Raw genomic sequence first — 18,928 nt, forward strand, 5'->3', positions numbered from 1 at the left:
CTTCACCTCCAAAAAGGGTATTTTTAAAATACAAAAAAAAGAAAGAGAAGGAAGAACAGATAAGCAGAATAGTTTTGAAAGTAATGTGGGTTGGGGTAGCTAGGTGGTATAGTATATAAAGCACTGGCCCTGGATTCAGGAGGACCTGAGTTCAAGTCTGGCCTCAGATACCTGATACTTACTAGCTGTGTGACCCTGGGCAAGTCACTTAACCCCCACTGCCCCTCGAGCAAAAACAAAAAAAAGAAAGAAAGAAAGTAATGTGGAATTATATGCTGGGGGGAGGGGGGGAGAAAGTGGTATGTGACACAGAGATTTAGTATTCTATACAATCCTCTTTTTTGTGTGTTTTTTTTCTGTATATATGGAAATGCTCTTTCTTTTTGGAATTAGAGTTCAAAAGGGAAAAAATGAAAATGTAAAAACTTTGGATAAGACATCTCTTTTGTCTGAGAATTATCTATTTACATCTGGATTGAGATAAATCATTGCCCTAACTTGGAGATGAATAACACTCAAAGCCCTTCAATCACTGTAACTTTACAAAAGTGAATAATGGCACCTGTGGAAACACCTAACTAAAAATTATTGATGAATGTCATTCTCTTTCATCTCCTGATATTTTCATTTCAATGTTTTTTCTTCTCAATAACAAATAACAAAGACGGGCATTTCCATACAAAGTAGAACAGTGAGCACTGCACATGACATCGTAAATCTGCCTCCCTCCAAGCATACACATGCAAACTGTTATTTTCAAAATTGAATGCATCCCTTGAGGTTTTGCAGTTGCTTAAAATGTAAAACTTATAATGAAATCATGAAAATGACCAACACATGAAGGAGTTTGCAACATTCAACTTGGAGCAAAACTCAAAATCTCACTTCCTTCACTTCTAGTCCCCTCTCTCTTCTTAAATCAATGTAGGCTTTCGCGACCATGACTTCTATCTTTGCTTCCTCTTGTGGTAAAAATTATTTGGGATAAAATTATTATTGCAGTTTTTAGCTGACTCATTTGGGAGGGGCCACACCTGGCCCACCCTGAGGTTACATATGCTACTGAGGTCAGGAGAACTCTCCATAGGCAGTTTTTGAAGGACCTCCCCTTTTGGGGGAGGAAAGACTGAATGGTCCCTGAAGGGAAGAGGAGGCTCTTCCAGAATTCTAGGTGTCTTCTGGAATGTTCTTTCTCTCTGGCAGCTGCTCTTTCTCAGACTGCTCCCCTTCCGGTGGTGGCACGAGTTCTCTCACTCTGGAGCGGCTGCTTTTCCCCGTGGTGCGAGCAACTTTAGAGGATCCAAATGTTAGTGAATTAATTATGGAAAACCCTAAATTCCTTTGAACTAGCTTAATTGGAAACAGTCTGGAGATTGAAGAGGTTAAGTTTAGAGTTAAGAGTATTTATCTGTATTTCTATATTCCTATTTCCTTATCTTTGATTTTTATTAGTTTTACCTTTGTTGTTTAATTAATTCCCAAGTAACAAAATCTGATCCTTGTGTGAATTAAAGCTGTAAGGCTCCTTTCTTATTGGCCTGGGAGAAATATCTAAAAAGGGCAGTTCAGAGGGGCGGGTGAACCTAAAAGGTCCCTCATTATTTCCGGAACCCCAATATTAAAGCGAGTCACCCAAATAACACTCTGTATATCAAATTTTGGCCCTCAGCCTCTTCAGGGGCCTTCAAACACTTAACAGAAAGGGAGCAGGGGCAGGTGGCCAAGATCACAGCATCATACATCAGAGAAGCTAAGTCTGGATCTCTGGAGTCCCACCGCTGAGCCCATCTTCCCTACTTTACAAACGAAAGGTGGAGTGACTTGTCCAAGGTCCCATGGGTAAACATAGCAGCAGGAGCTATAGCATGGTCCTCTGAGTCTGCAGCCAGCCAGGCCTAGCCACTGCCCCATCCTGCCACACAGGAAACTCATTTGGGGAAACGCCAGCACACTGTCCAGAGATGAAAATGTCCAGGGCTCAGGTGAAGGGAGAGGCTTAGAGGTCAATGGAACAATGGGGCTGGAGATCTAGAACAGAGAGCCAGCTGCGCAGTGCCTGGTACCTGGCTGACCCTTAATAAAGGCGTGTTGGTAAATGGACTGATCTCCACACAAGTGGTGGCTGAACCCATGGAAACAAATGAGACTATCAAGGGCAAGAGAACAAAGGTCAAGGTCAGAGCCTTGGAGGACCCGACAGAGTGGAGAGGCTAGGAAGAAAGGGAGCCTTGGAGGGAGACCCAGAAAGAACAGTCTGACACATAGGAAGGGAACCAGGAGAGAGCTACTAACTAGTTCCTCTCGGACCTCACTAGAAAAGCCTTAGTTATTTGGCAATATAGAGAGGCAGCCAAATGGCATAGGCTATAGGGAGCTGGACCAAGAATCAGGAAGACCTGAGTTCAAATCCATCCTCAGACACTTATTAGCTGTGAGACCCTGGCCAAGTCTCCATCAGCTTCAAGATAATAAAAGCACATGAAGAAAAAATATTTGTAAAGGACTTAGGATAGTGCCTGGCACATAGTAGGTGTTTTAATAAATGTTTGGGGCTTTGTTTTTATATAAGACGTGAATATCTCTAATCCTTCTAAATCAGGAGTCAGCAAATTATGGCTTGAAGACCAAAGCCAGCCCAGAGCCTCTTTTCTTACTGCCTGTGAGCTAAGAATGGTTTTTATATTTTTAAATAAAGTGTTACTGTATTTTTTAAAATTCTAAGAACCCTTCTTAGTGCAGCAATACAAGATCTGGTGGTGGGCTGATTTGGCTTTTAGGACCACAGGTTTGCTGACCTCCTGCTCTAAACTACTCTTTGATATAACTAAGTTTATTCTGAGTGACTCTGACATAGACAAGAAAATAAGAACTGTGAATAATACCTAGTCCACGAACCACATTTTTTTTTAAAAAAGAAGAGATCCAAACTGAGCCAGCCCCTTGGTTTATCATTCTTAATAATGAGATATATCAGACACTGTCGAAGATTTCCAATTTCATTACTGTGGGGACACTTATCATGGAGGCATAGAACCAACTTGGCTCCCATACTGATGAAACTGGAGATCTGACAATGTTGGCCATACAAGTGTAATTAAGCTGACAGAGGGTACAGACGGGAAGTGCTTTGTCATCCTTCCCAAACCCATAATCTGGCCTCTTTAACCAGACTACAGAGGCCTGTTTACCAGTGCTCTGTCCCAGCTAAACATCCAGCAGCAGTTATTTTCCAACCCTTCCTTAGGTTAATAACTGTATTCTCATCCTCCCTCCCTCCCTCCATCTCTCTCTCTCTCTCTCTCTCCCCCTCCCTCCCTCCCTCCTGTCTGTCTCTATGTCTCTGTCTCTCTGTAACTCTCCCACCTTCTCTCTGTCTCTGTCTCTCCCCTCCCTCCCTCTCTCTCTCTCTCTCCCTCCCTCCTGTCTGTCTCTATGTCTCTGTCTCTCTGTAACTCTCCCACCTTCTCTCTGTCTCTGTCTCTCCCCTCCCTCCATCTCTCTCTCTCTCTCTCTCTCTCTCTCTCTCTCTCTCTCTCTCTCTCTCTCTCCCTCCCTCCCTCCCTCCCTCCTTCTGTCTGTCTCTATGTCTCTCTCTCTCTCTCTCTCTCTCTCCCCCTCCCTCCCTCCCTCCTGTCTGTCTCTATGTCTCTGTCTCTCTGTAACTCTCCCACCTTCTCTCTGTCTCTGTCTCTCCCCTCCCTCCATCTCTCTCTCTCTCTCTCTCCCTCCCTCCCTCCCTCCTGTCTGTCTCTATGTCTCTGTCTCTCTGTAACTCTCCCACCTTCTCTCTGTCTCTGTCTCTCCCCTCCCTCCATCTCCATCTCTCCATCTCTCTCTCTCTCTCTCTCTCTCTCTCTCTCTCTCTCTCTCTCTCTCTCTCTCTCCCTCCCTCCCTCCCTCCCTCCCTCCCTCTCTCCCTCCTGTCTCTCTGTAACTCTCCCACCTTCTCTCTGTCTCTGTCTCTCCCCTCCCTCCATCTCCATCTCTCTCTCTCTCCCTCCCTCCCTCCCTCCTGTCTGTCTCTATGTCTCTGTCTCTCTGTAACTCTCCCACCTTCTCTCTGTTTCTCCCCTCCCTCCATCTCCATCTCTCTCTGTCTCTGTTTCTGTCTGGATCTGAATGCCCCATAGGGTCCCTTCCTTCACCAGCGCAGATCTCCCACTTAGGGTCCCAGAGGGACACCTGGCCAGAGAGTCTCAAATGACTTTCTCACAGTCAGGGTGCGCCAAAGGCAGAGCCGCCTAGGTCCTCCTCACCCCCTCCTCTACTTGGGGCTCCTCCCTTCCCTCTGGGGTCACCGAGAGCACCTGCCACCTCTCTGCGGGGATTGTGAGAGCCCATGGGGTGGGGGGTGCCCAGGGCATGGCCCGATACCTTCTCGTGCACCGTCATACAGCTGGCGGCGTCTTTCTGTAGGATGTCCGTCACCCCATTGGAAAGCCGCTCATATCTCAGCTTGGGCTCCTCTTCACTTTCTTCTTCCTGCCAGAGAAAGGGACAAAACAAGGTCGGTCAGCACCCAGGAGGGTGGGCGGAAAGGACACCCTCTCCGGGGGTCCTGCCCACGGACGCGGCATCCGCCCTGTCAGGCCGCTCTCCTTCCCACCGGAACACGGTCACGCGGGAGGGCACTGGCCCCAAGGTACAGAGTGGACCTGGACAGTCAACCCTCAGCCCCTCGGGCCGCCTCTCACACCCTCCCCCCCACCCCCCAAGCTCCTTCCTGTTCTCTCCTCCTTCTGAATGAACAGACGCTCCCTGAGCACAGGGACTGTTTGGTCTGGGGGTCCACACCCGAGCCCCGCGGCAGCACTTCAGGAAAGCTTCCTGAATGAAGCCGAACCTGCAGCTCCCAGCCCGGATCTCGGCCCGGATCTCAGCCCGGATCTCGGCCTAGATCTCGGCCCGGATCTCAGCCCAGATCTCAGCCCAGATCTCAGCCCGGATCTCGGCCCGGATCTCGGCCCGGATCTCGGCCCAGATCTCAGCCCGGATCTCGGCCCGGATCTCGGCCTGGATCTTGGCCTAGATCTCAGCCCGGATCTCAGTCCGGATCTCGGCCCGGATCTCGGCCCGGATCTCAGCCCGGATCTCAGCCTAGATCTCAGCCCAGATCTCAGTCCGGATCTCAGTCCGGATCTCAGATCTCGACCCAGATCTCGGCCCAGATCTCAGCCTGGATCTCAGATCTCGACCGGGATCTCGGCCCAGATCTCAGCCCAGATCTCAGCCTAGATCTCGGATCTCGGCCCAGATCTCGGCCTGGATCCCGGATCTCGGCCTGGATCTCGGCCTAGATCTCAGCCCGGATCTCAGTCCGGATCTCGGCCCGGATCTCGGCCCGGATCTCAGCCCGGATCTCAGCCCAGATCTCAGCCCAGATCTCAGCCCAGATCTCAGCCCAGATCTCAGCCCAGATCTCAGCCCGGATCTCGGCCCGGATCTCGGCCCGGATCTCGGCCCGGATCTCGGCCCGGATCTCGGCCCAGATCTCAGCCCGGATCTCGGCCTGGATCTTGGCCTAGATCTCAGCCCGGATCTCAGTCCGGATCTCGGCCCGGATCTCGGCCCGGATCTCAGCCCGGATCTCGGCCTAGATCTCAGCCCAGATCTCAGCCCAGATCTCAGCCCGGATCTCGGCCCGGATCTCGGCCCGGATCTCGGCCCGGATCTCAGCCCGGATCTCGGCCCGGATCTCGGCCCGGATCTCGGCCTAGATCTCAGCCCGGATCTCAGTCCGGATCTCGGCCCGGATCTCGGCCCGGATCTCAGCCCGGATCTCGGCCTAGATCTCAGCCCAGATCTCAGTCCGGATCTCAGATCTCGACCCAGATCTCGGCCCAGATCTCAGCCTGGATCTCAGATCTCGACCGGGATCTCGGCCCAGATCTCAGCCCAGATCTCAGCCTAGATCTCGGATCTCGGCCTGGATCTCGGCCTAGATCTAAGCCCAGATCTCGGCCCGGATCTCGGATCTCAGCCTAGATCTAAGCCCAAATCTCAGCCTGGATCCCGGATCTCGGCCCGGCCGCCACAGAAGCCCTCTCTCCCAGCCACCTGCACACACGTGCTCACTTGCCAAGCCGGCAGCAGCTCTCTAGACCCATTTTACAAGTGAGGAAAGGCAAAGGTCTGAAAAAGGAGGAGCTCCTCTCCTGGGGAGTCACTACCAGATGCCCCTTTAGCTGGGGAGGACCAGAGGTGGAAGGAGCACAAACCTAGTCCAAGGTTCACTTCTTAATTTATTGTATTTTTAATTTATGGAAAAAACAAACATTTCCATGACCCTGGATAATGAAGAAGGCGATTGCACAAGAACCTGCGACTCCATTGTGTACAACTTGCTATTCCTTTTAAGTAAGTATCTAATAAAGATAAAAGCGTCTAACAGAAATAGACTAAATAAATGCTTATTGACTGAATGACCAGACACCAGAGGATTTGAAAACACAGGAGAAATCAAAGCCACCCAAACCACAGAAATAAGAGCAGGGAGAGCAAGAGCGTCACGGAAGGTCACCAGCCTTGGGGAAGCAAAATATGCAGGTGTGTGTGGGTAGGTATGCACACACATACACAGAAACACACATTTATAATGAGTGTTGTGACAGGAGCAGTTTCTCTTGATCAAACCTGAACTAACAAGGTGAATACTACTTAGGCAATCAGAAAACATTAAACACCTACTAGATGCCAAGCACTGGACTAGGCCCTGATAAGAATAAAACCACGCTGCCCTCAGGGGGCTTACAGTCTGCTGTAAATGCAGACTGTCTCCAAAGTAGACACAAGGTCACTTGGGGGAAGGCAGAGCCCCTGGCAGCAGGGGTCAGGAAAGGAGGCCCAGAGCCTGCAGCTCTTGAGCCAAGCTTGGGGGAGGGGAAAAGGCTACCAAATGGAAGAGGTCTGTTCCCGGCATCTTTAATTGTAGGGACAAAGGATGCTGTGCCAGCACAGCGACAGAAGATGCTCCGTGATGATGGATGTGCCATGGGTCCCGGGTTGGGTCTGCTGAGTTTTCATGATCAGCGGTATTCAAGGGGCAGCCAGTGAACTGGATGGAGACCAAGCCTCCCAGTCACAAGTCTCTGACCCACCGAGGCTGAGTGACCTCTGAGTGCCCCGTTCACTGTAGAAGATGCCCTGCTAGAGTCAGCTTCCTCTTCAGGGCGCCACCTCATCACTGAAATCACAGCCTAGGACAAAGAGATGCTACTTGGCGTGCCCCATCCACGGCTCCAGCCACAACAGATCTGAATGGCTTCTGTCAGGCTTCTCCAGGGGACTAACAGCCAACCAATGTGCTGAGAAGATGGGTGGCTGACAAGGCCTGAAGAAAAGGGAATCCTATCACTGGAGAATTTGGATAGCAGAAGCCAGCAAGTGGGGTGGGGATTGGAAAAACAGCACTTGCACTGAACTGGATTTCAGTGAAGGAGGGCTTTGCAAAATCACCAACCTCTCTCACTCCAGAGCCTTCTGGGTCCAGTAGCAATATATGAGGATGACTGGAGATGGCCCCAGATGTTTAAGACAATCGGGGTTAAGTAACTCACCCAGGGTCACACAGCTGGCAAGCGTCAAGTGTCTGAGGCCAGATTTGAACTCAGGTCCTCCTGACTCCAGGGTCCGTGCTCTGTGCTGTCACCTAGCTGTTCATAGCAGATGCTTCATAAATGTTTAACAACTGACAGAAACAAGAATAACAACAATAATGGCTTCCATACAAGCACTGGACTTAGAACCAGGAAAAATCGGGTTTGAGTCCCAACCCCAGTGATACGAGCCTGGGCAGACTACAGAAGCCAAATCTCAGTTTCCTCATCTGTATAAAACATAATTGCGTCGCAGTCTCTCGGTCCCCAAACGTGCACCTGTTCCCAAGAGTACCCCCCTCTAAGAGGCCCAGAAGTGATTTCCTAAGAATGATAAAAACAACAACTCAGCTGTCAACAGTCTGGGACACAATTATCTTCCATATCAAAGAAAGGCGTCTTATTAAAAAGCAAGCCTCTAGCAAATCCTTGGCACAAGCCAAAAGGTGACACTGTCAATTTTTACATTAATCAGCTAATGAATGGAATTCCCTTTTTCAAAACAACAGAACTAACAACTTCTGTTTGTCTTTTGTAGGTAATGACTAGAGCATCATTACAGAACTTCCATTTAATGCTGCCTGGATGGCCTGTGCATTCTGAAATGTGTTAAATAAAAATTGAATTCCTGGCACCTCGTTTAGATAATAAAATGCCACATGTTGCTGAAGCCTGGACATCCAATGTGCAGCCAATGTGAAGAGTTAATTCAAGTCTCTTGCCTATTTTGCATAAAAGCCCTCATCCACGGCCCATTAGATAAAGTTACTGTAAATAAGTTTAGCCTGTCTTATTCATGAGTTAAAAAGGAAGTCATTTCTCCCACATACATATACGAAAACATATACTTTCCAAACTCAGTGCACTGAAGCATTCTTGCCAGGCTTCAGAAAACAGAAATAAAATGAAAACTTGAAGATTAGGCACCTGATGCAGCATTTCATGTTTTCCTGACAGGTATCTTTTATGTTAAGTTAAAGGTGATTTTTATTTTTTTTTCCTTCCTATAAACAAAGAAAAAGGAAAATGATTTATAAAAATCCATTTCACTGAGCTTCTAATGCTGCAGAGTCTAGATAACATTGTAAGAAAAAATAGCAAAACACCAAGGGGATTTAATCTACCTGAATTTCACTTTAATTTAAAAAAAAAAAAAACAGAAAAAAGCTTTCATGCAGTTTGAACTATGGTAAACACAAGCCGGTGTTAATAAAAAGTAAATCAATAATTTTTGTTAAATTTTAATAATCTCGCAAACCTACAAATAAAACCATCAGTAGCTTGAGTTGAAATGACAGTTAGCTGCGTTTCTATGACAACCTGGTAGAATAGTACAAGTCCTGACTTGCAGCCAAGCTAAGATATGAACAGAGTGACATTTACCCCATACAAGGAAACTCACAGCTTTCCTTTAACCAAGGGGAAAAAAAAAAAAAAAAAAGAAAAAAAAGAAAAAAAAAGAAAAGAAAAAGAAAGAAAAAAAGAAAGAAATCAATTTCTCAACGACTGGATTTTTACTAAGTGTTTAGATAGCACTTTTAATTAAAGGGAGGCTCTTCAAACTCCCCCGTAGAACCCTGGAAGACCAGTTTAAAATAAATTGTGTATTATTTGTACTAAAGATGCTGAGTTTTCACATTTAAAAGAAAAGTCACTTTTGGGGGGATGACGGATAAAGTACTTCCTTTCAGAGGTTATCAAATTTCTGCCAGAAATGCCAATAAGTACTTTGTAACCTCATATCATGTGGGAGATTTTCATGAGAGAAATCAGGCTACACCATCTTGATTTGAATGCAGCCAAAATGGTATATAGGTTTCCACTTTCCAGGTTACACAAATCATTTATTTAAAATCCATCTGAACCACTTGCTTCTCTGGAGGATGTAACAACAATGTCATAAATAGGCTTCTATAATACAGTTTTACAATGGCCTCCGAATTTTCTCAACATCCTTCATAAAGTGATATATACGGCATGTAATGCCACTGAACTTGCTATAATTCAAAGGGAGAATTAGAATGTCTTTCATTTGAATTCTGGAAGTCAAAGGGAAAGAGCCTTCCTTCTCCATTCCTTACTTATGAAGGACTAGAGTCCCCTGCGGGTCATTATTCTTTACCAAAGTCTGAGCTTATTATCAAAATAAAAAGACCAGGATGCTTTGGGGGTAAAAATGGTGACAGACAAGCTTGACCAATAGAATGCCCAAGCCAAGATCATCCAGAGCTCACCACCCTTCTCCTGAGATGCTCTTAATCATGACCCTACCATGCACCCTAACTGACTTCAGTACTTCAAGAATCAGAGATGTCCTTGGGGTGCACCTGCCTTCTCTGAACTCCACGGGCACAACGCACAGGAAGCTGGGGTCTCAGCCACATGAAGCAGTCGGGGGCCCATTCACGCCTTCTCGTCTGCACGACCCTTGGCCGTGTGCTCCCAGCTATCAAGGCCAAAAACTTCCCAATCACCCAATGTGAATGCGCTGTTGGCCCCCTGACTCCAGCCCGTGTTGCCTCTCTCACATGCCCCCAAAACATGGGGCCTTCTCCCCAAGTACTTTTCTCAAAGGTTCGCTCTGGCCGGTCATTGTTTTTGCCCCTTTATTTCAGGAAATCAAATGCACAAATAATAAAGGAGCACCCTCTTTCACCACCTTTGTTGAATTCAGCTTTACCTACTCCACAAATGCCAGTGGCTTCCTATTGCCCCCAGAATCCAAAGTAAAGGACTGTCTGTCATTTAGAACCAGAGGACGATAGATTTAGCGGTAGAGGGGCCCTTAGAGACCAAGGCCAAACCCTTAGTCTGCAGGTGAGGAGCCTGCCACCAGGAGAGGTTCTGTGACTTGTCCAAGGTCACACAGCTCATAAGAGGCTGAGGCAAAACCTGAACTGATTCCAAGCCCAGTGCTCTACCCACTGCACCACCCAAATGGCTCTCATTTAAACCTCTTCAAACCTCGTCCCCCCCACACACACTTCTACCTTTTCTGGGCTTCTTAGTACCTTCTAGCAAGTAAAGTGCTAGAACTTTGAGGCACCCCCCAAAATGGGTGAACATTCACTGGCACTGGAACCTGTCCATCAACTCAGCTCTACAAATGAACAACAAATGAACATCAAAAGTTTCCTCAGTTATCTTTTTTTATAACATGACTAATGTGGAAATATGTTTAATATGAGTGTAATGCATAACCTATATCAAATTGCTTGCTGGCTTTGGGAGGGGGGAGGGGAGAGAGGGGGAGAAGAAAATTTAGAACTCAAAAATATCTTTACGTGAAATTAATAAGTTTTTTAAATAAAATCAAATTAATTTTACAAAAATAGATGAAAAAAAGTCTCCTCAGTCAGTGGGAAGTCCAAAAGGGAGAGAGGAAGAGGGAGTCCAAGGGGCCAACTGCTGGAGACCCTTGTAAGAGAAGACAGGTGCAGAAGAAAGAGACTGGAGCTTCTGGGCATATAAAGCTCAGATGCACATTTAGGGCTAAATCCCCCTAAAAGGGCAGAGCCAGTTCAAGAATTTGCTTCAGGAAAACCACCCAGAAAGCAAGAAGGTGGTGGCAAATCAGCTGAGATTTGTAGGAGCCAGCCCCACCACAGTTGAGCAGAACTGTGAACCCTGAGGCTGTCATGTCTTGTCCCGATCAGGGGAGCAGCACATGTCCCCTCTGGACCAGCTTCTCAAGTATTTCAGTTGTTTTTCTTTAAAATATTGGGGTTCTACAAACTCTTCTCAGGGCTTTGCTCCATTTACTCAGCATCTGCTCTTATGGGACCTCCCCGTTTTCTCTGAAACTGTCCAGTCCTTTTCCTCTCTCTTCAATCTCTTTGGGAGAAAGGCCTCATAGCAAAGAACATGTGCACAGTTCAATATGACCTTCCCAGAAGAGTGGGACTAAGGCCCCACCAGCAATGCGTTATTGGGCCCGTTTTCCCAAAGCCCCTCCCTCACTTGTTATTTTCTTTGTCTGTCACCATTGCCAATCGGACGTGAGATGAAAACCTCCGAGTTGCTTTAACTTGCATTTCTCTAGTTATTGATGATCTAGAGCATTGTTTTCATAAGTTTAACAGCTTCTTACTTTTAAAACTGTTTACAGCATGGGGGCAGCTAGATGGTGCAGTGGAGAGAGCACCGGCCCTGGAGTCAGGAGTACCTGAGTTCAAATCCGGCCTCAGACACTTAACACTTACTGGCTGTGTGACCCTGGGCAAGTCACTTGACCCCAATTGCCCCGCCAAAAAAAAACAAACTGTTTACAGGTGATTTGGGTCATTTATCAGTGGGGGGCTGGTTTTCTTTCTTATAAATTTGAATCAGTTCTTTATACAGAGTGTTCCAAAGTCTTAGCGCAATCTTAAGCAAGCAAAGTTTAAAACTTTGCTAAGACTCTGGGATGCCCCATATATCTTGGATGAGGCCTCTTCTAGAAAAACTGGAGGCAAAGATTTGATTTCCCTAGTTACCTTTTTCCCTTCCAATTTTAACTGCAGTGGTTTTGTTTGTGCAAAAAAAAAAAAATTTAATTATACGATCAAAATTATCTATCTTCTGTGATCTTCTCTATGCTCTGTTTGATCATAAATTTTCCCTCTCTTCATAGATCCAAAGGGCAATGTCTTCCTTACTTTTCTGATTTGAAAACTAGCAGTCTTGCCAAACTGAGCACAATTCCTGGCTCAAGCCCTGGAAGAAAGGGTTGAGTAAAGGGAACAAAATAGTGGAGGCCTAACCTTCAATCACATGGAAGGAGCTGTTAGCCTTCCAGAGCAGGACTATCGGGACTTTTGTTTTCTTTTATCTTAAGTCCTTGTATACTTTCCAATAATAAGAAATCTTTTTCTTTCTTTCTTTTTTTTTTTTTAAAGAAAGGACGGAGGGGCAGCTAGGTGGTGCAGTGAATAGAGCAACGGCCCTGGAGTCAGGAGGACCTGAGTTCAAATCCGGCCTCAGACACTTAACACTTACTAGCTGTGTGACCCTGGGCAAGTCACTTAATCCCAATTGCCTCACTAGAAAGAAAAGAAAAGAAAAGAAAAGAAAAGAAAAGAAAAGAAAAGAAAAGAAAAGAAAAGAAAAGAAAAGAAAAGAAAAGAAAAGAAAAGAAAAGAAAAGAAAAGAAAAGAAAAGAAAAGAAAAGAAAAGAAAAGAAAAGAAAAGAAAAGAAAAGAAAAGAAAAGAAAAGAAAAGAAAAGAAAAGAAAAGAAAAGAAAGGACGGGGCAGCTAGGTGGTACAGTGGATAAAGCACCAGCCCTGAATTCAGGAGGACCTGAGTTCAAATCCAGAAGAAAGAGAGAAAAGTCTTAAAAAAAAAAACAAACTAAAAACTAAAAGAATAGCAGAAGGAAAATAGACAAGGAACATGGTCCCACCAGCACCTCAGGAAATTTTCATGCAGGCAGAATACTAGAGAGGGGAGTGTACTTTTAAAAACTAATGTTCAAGGGTTTAAAGCTCTATGGAATCATTTTGTTTGCCTCCTTGGTGGGGAGGGAGAAAATTGGCAACTCAACTTAAAAAGAAAAGGCATTGCTAAATAAAAAGGATTTTTTTTAAAGCTCTATCTACTGGGAATATACAATTTCACACTGAATCTCTTGAAGAGTTCTTCATTGTGTGTGTGCACACGTGTGTGTATGCACCTATGTGCATGTGTCTGCATGTGCATGCGTGTACATGTGTGTGTAAAAGTGTTTATGCATGTGCAAGTATATGTGTGCACGTGAGTGTGTAGGAAGGCAGGGGGAGAGCAGGAAAGAACTCTCGCCTGCAGAAGGTATATTGGAGTTGAACCTTTGAGAAGCCAGGGATGATGGGAGTCGGATGGGAGGAGGGTAAGCCTTGAATGCCAAGGAGAAGGTTTTACATTTGGTCCTAAAGGTAGCAAGAAGCCACTGGAGGCTACTGAATGTGGATGGGGGCTTGTGTAACATGGTCAGACCTCAGCTTTGGAGAGACCACACAAGATGGATTAAGGAGGAGAGACTTAGACAAGGCACAAAATTAGGCCAGAATGCTCACTCTATAATTCCAGGTACCTGGAAAGAGAATTCAAATTTTCAAAATATGACGCAGTTCGTGTAATTTCCTAATTTGACACTTTAATATCAAAAATTAAAATGCACCCTGCCTGTTTTGTTCCTTGGATCTTGTGACCTTTGCTACAGCAAGGAGGCTGAGGTGTCCCCACTGGGATGAGTCCCCAGCGAGCCTGCCCAGGTGAGGAGATGCAGCTGATCAGAGCTCCAGGCTGATCCAGTGGGATCAGGCCAAGAATGATCTGGGTACTGCTGGCCTGGCCCCGATGGGGAAAGCAAGTCAGCCCCCCAGCCTGAAAGGGGCTCTTTCTTTTCACCAAAAGACTTGTTTGAGTGCGTTTTCACTACATGTCGAGGGCCTGGATAAGAGGAAAGACTGTAACGGCATCACCTGAGAACGCGCACGGGAAAGGATTTCTGATTTCTGACGGTCCGACGTGGCACAGCCCTGCAGGACCCACGCGCCACCTCCAACAAGCTCCTCCTTCCTGTCCCTGGACCAGGAGAAGGCCCAGCAGAGTCACAGAAGCAGAGAAGGGGGCGACCTCAGTGGCCGGCTGGTGCAGCCCGTCCATGTCCATGATCACCAGCCAGGGAAGCCACTGTCCCAGCCCTGGCGGGTGCCCTCCACAGAAAAGGAAACCCCGAGCCTGGTCCAGAAAGAGCCAATTCCACCCCTGCAATCACTAACTGTGAAGATCAGCTCTACGTGTGCGACGTGAACATTGTAAAACCGACACAGAACAAGATGCTACAAACGTCTTTTAAGTAACAATAGACCTGACAAAAAATACTGTTTGCAATTGTTTTATAGCACCCAGCTTCTGATGCCTGACATAATGACTGGGGAAAGCAAGGCTGGGGTGCGGGACAGGGGAGGGGATAGGAAAGGGAGAAAGGGAAGGAGAGAGACAAATAGAAAAACAGACAGGCAGGTAGAAGACAGATCAACAGATAGATGAGCACTTTGTAAAAATGGAAGCACATTAATAGATTAGAGAAAAAAGAAAAAAAAAATAAGATATTTAAACACCTAAAAGAAACTGATACAAGGCAAGTGGCCCAAATTCAACAAAAGGGGAGAGATTCTCCTACATAGATGTAATGGTTAAGATTCCATTTGAGGGGCAGCTAGGTGGTGCAGTGAATAGAGCAACGGCCCTGGAGTCAGGAGGACCTGAGTTCAAATCCGGCCTCAGACACTTAACACTTACTAGCTGTGTGACCCTGGGCAAGTCACTTAACCCTCATTGCCTTGGGGGGAAAAAAAGATTCCATTTGAGCAAAGAACTGGAAATATAGGAGATAACCCTCGATTGGGAAATGACTAAACAAACAGTGGTATGTGAATGCCCAGAACCAGGAGAACAATCTTACACCAGGCTCCAAGGGGCAAGCGGCCTGTCTGAATTCCCATGGACTGATGGGAAAACAAGCCTCCTACCTCTGGGCCAATTAGGGGGCAGTGATACACCACCCCCTCCAAAAAGAAAAGCAAAGAAAAAGTATCAGTGAAACGGTTTTCTAAACCGCACAGAAAGGGGTACAACCAGAATGACGGGTGTGTCAAATTTAAGGTACTTCATTAAAACTTGTGTCACAGTCCATGGTTTCATACACATTTTTTTCTTTCTACATTGAAACATTCAAGTTTGATGATTGTGACATTCATAATAAACATTTTAATAACTGAAACAAGGACCTGCTGAGAACAAATCAGCAGCAGTCCCTTTGTTGTCCGATACCCTAAAGCCACAGCAGTGAGAGAGCAGAGGAAGAAGGACGGGCTATCTTCTGGGTCTGGTTCTCTGGCCAGGATCCTTTCCCTGATCCCCGCCCTATCCTGTGGCCCTTGGCAGCAGCCGGCATCCCTGGCAGCCACCACTTAGTGCTCCCGGGCAAAAGAAACCAAAGCTCCTCTCTTTTTGCCTCCTGTGACCTCCTCCTCATGTTCTACCACATGCGAACATAATAAATGTCTCTGCAAACTTTCTCATTCAGCCAACTAGCATTCATTGCTTCCTGTACAGGCTGGTGGCAGACGCAGTGTAACCGAGTCTATAGTCAGGCAGTAACTCATTTCCAGGTCCTGGAAGTCACTTTCTAGGCCCCTTGGATATTAACCAAAGTACTGTCTGCCACCAGCACAGGTGTGACAGTGCCTACTACAAATATCTGAATGCACTGTGGAATGGGGCCAGAAAGGTTTGCTCTCACTCTGAAAGCAATATTTAATTGGATCCACGTGGGCCCCACCTCCCTGAGCTGAGATCAATCCTATACCATACTGGGTGATTTCCTGAGTTTGGCCCCAAAACACGCAGCCCTAGCACTCCAATCCAAACCTAGTGGAGTTAACCCTCTGTCAATGTAAATAATAATAAATCCAGCCTCAGGCTGTACTCAAAGTCTTTACCTCTCAATAGACCTGCCAGACTACAGGACTGTCATCCCAAGGTTGCCTCTAGACCAATACATTTTCTTTTTAAAATATTTTTTTTTAAATCCATACACCAGAAAGTGAAAGTGTCCAATAATGCATTAGTTGGACAAAAGTCAAGCAACATGTTATCACAATACAGACTTCCCTAGACTAAAATAAATCCAAGGAGTTAACAATAATTTTAAAAAGAAAACTGTATGGTAGCTAGTTCATCAATAAGAGAGAAAATTGGGCAAGAGAAAGGAATATGAATTTATTACACTGGAAGACTTGGAGTAGAGGAGGCAGAAGGGAGCCAAGTGTAACCAGGACCCTCTCTGGCGTGGGGCTAAGAAATGCTAAGAAAGCTAGCCTGGTCCACAACCCAATCCACTGACTGAAGAGAAAAGCCCGGGGGCCATATCTCAAAAGAACAATGTCAGCTTTCTCCCCACCCTGGAAAAGACAGGGGCAGACAGAGCATGCCCAGGACTGGGGTGGGAGGGAAATGCTGGCAGGGACCTTGCAGGAGAGATACTGGGGTGGTGCTCCTGGGAGGAAGATGACGGCAATGGGTTCCCCCTCCCCCTACTGATCCCTACCCAAGAAGAGGCATTTCTCTCTCACTCCAAAGCTGACCTCTACTGCTAAAGTTACCTCTATGATTTCTGCTCAATCCATTTGAATGCCACACTTAACAATAGTGGGGTGGTCATCAGGTGGACGGGCCTCCTCCAGCCAGAGTAAGAGAAGCCCTTAGGATTCCACCTGGGTATCTGAGGACCAAGTTCCGTCTCCTGCCTACTGTGAGCCCAGATACTGCCACACCACACTGTGACAATAAAAATCTGAGACACAGTTTCTGCGTAATGAAATCACATTACTAATAAACAATCACGGTGGCCGGGCTAACAGCTTATATACCCTTGAAACAACAGGTGCTTCATCAAACAGCAATCAAATCTAATTGGTTAAACGTGATTGGAGGTAGGCTATATTAAAATGACCGCCCCCAGCCTTGGGCTATCAACTAGAAGAATATACACCCTTTTCAATGGGTGGGCTAAGGGACCCCTTCCAGAGTGGCCTTCCTGGAGGAGACAAGACGATCAGTCTCCACTCAAGGCTGAGCAGAACACAATGAGCTCGATTAAATTCCTTGCATGCTTGGGTAGGGTCTGGCCTAGATGAAGAGAGTTAATGCAATCTTTTTTATTATAAAAGAGAAACTGTACCTGGAAAAACCAGAACTTTGGAAGGAGGGAAGCTCTACATGTCCCCAAGATTCAGTTCTTAATAATCCCTTCTCCCTCTGCCCCCAGGGAGATACTATCAGTCTGATAAACATCATTGCTCTTGTCTCTGTCCTTCCTCACCTCACATCTCACCTGGCCTAGCCTAAGAGCCTTCTGATTGGTCATCAAGCTTTCCAAGCCTTCCTTCTCACAAGAGCACAGTAATCTTCCTAAAGCATATGTCTACCCACATCACTTTCCTACTCAACACCCTTTAGTGGGTAGGTACCCTACTATCTCCTGGATTAAATATAAATTCCCTACTTTGGCATTCAAGGCCCTCCACCATCCATTTGTACCTGACATTTCCAGCCTTATTTCACATTATTTCTCTCTACTCTCTACTTGAGTCAAACAGCCTACTAGATGTTCCAAAATGTCAACAGGCCATCTTCCATTTCTCTGCATTTCATCCAGGCTGCCCTATTTACTCCCTCACCTTGTCCCATGTACTTCCTCCTTATCCAAGCCTTTCTAAAACCTTATCTTCCTTTGAGGCAGGGACTATCCTTTCTTTGTTATGGGCCTAGGGCACCCCAGAAGTTCTCTGGGGGTAAATCAAAGAACCTTCTCCTTGAGAAACTAAACCAAAGGACAGACACACCTAAAGAGATAAGCAGCACCCAACTGGAACTGAGTGAGCTCCAGGACCACCACCCTTCTTTCCAGTCTCCCCCATGCCTTTGTGGCATGAGGACAGAGATGGCTTAAGAGATCCTGAGCCCTCCCCCCCCACTAGTCGGGGATGGTCCTACCGCAATAAGGGAACTTTCCACGGTCAGATGATCTCCCCCATCAGTCTATCTGCCTGTCTCCTATTCAAGGAGATAGGTATCTCAGAGCCACACCTCCGTGCTATGCCTTCTCCCCATGAGAAGTCGTCCAAGGATTTCTCTCTTGGTTTCCTTTCCCTAGCCCCTAAATAAACTATTATTTTATTCTAATTGGATTTGTGTGCAAGAGGGTGTAATTCTTTAAAGAGGAATTCCTAAGAACCCCTATCCCAAACCCCCACCTATTTCCCCATAACACTTTCTCTATCCTATCACTTGGAATACTGTCTATACCTTTCAGTAAATTATGATATTCAAGATGTGGTCTGGTATAAAAAAAACTTCCAAAAACCTCTCTGTTCCCTTCCCATATTTTTGTTAAGGATATTCATATGAATGTATGCTCAGAGTTTTTGGAGCTGAAAAAGTAAGCTGGGATCAAAATTAATACTAGGTTAGAATTTTAAAAAGAGAATATATGAAATTCAAATAAGGCAACTCTAACCTGACCTATTTAAATGAGCTGTTAATACTGAAAAACGAGAAATAGATAAAGGAACTGATACCAACAGTCTACCACCACTTTTAAGGAAAGTTTAATTTCTATAAATCAAGCAACATAAGACCAAGAACCGAGACAATGTCTTAGCTAGCAATTATATGATCTTCCTGCCAAGTCAAGTCATATAGCAACCACAGACAATATCAACTTATAGTAAAAATTCACTTGTGAAATCTAACAAAGGTGGATGGTAGAGAATTATAAGAAGCATCACCTCGTATAACTGTAAGCAC

At 46.0% G+C, this 18,928-nt stretch overlaps 1 protein-coding gene across 2 annotated transcripts in view; it reads right to left on the minus strand.

Moving 5' to 3' along the window:
• Window positions 1-18,928, minus strand: part of VPS41 (VPS41 subunit of HOPS complex) — a 177,980-nt gene that overhangs the window by 137,994 nt on the left and 21,058 nt on the right. For both annotated transcript variants that reach the window (XM_043978700.1, XM_043978701.1), the window contains one exon: window positions 4,375-4,482. In XM_043978700.1, coding sequence (XP_043834635.1) covers window positions 4,375-4,482 — 108 coding nt within the window. The remainder of the gene's footprint in view (window positions 1-4,374; window positions 4,483-18,928) is intronic.

The sequence above is a fragment of the Dromiciops gliroides genome, chromosome 1 (genome assembly GCF_019393635.1).
Source record: "Dromiciops gliroides isolate mDroGli1 chromosome 1, mDroGli1.pri, whole genome shotgun sequence".
NCBI lineage: Eukaryota > Metazoa > Chordata > Mammalia > Microbiotheria > Microbiotheriidae > Dromiciops > Dromiciops gliroides.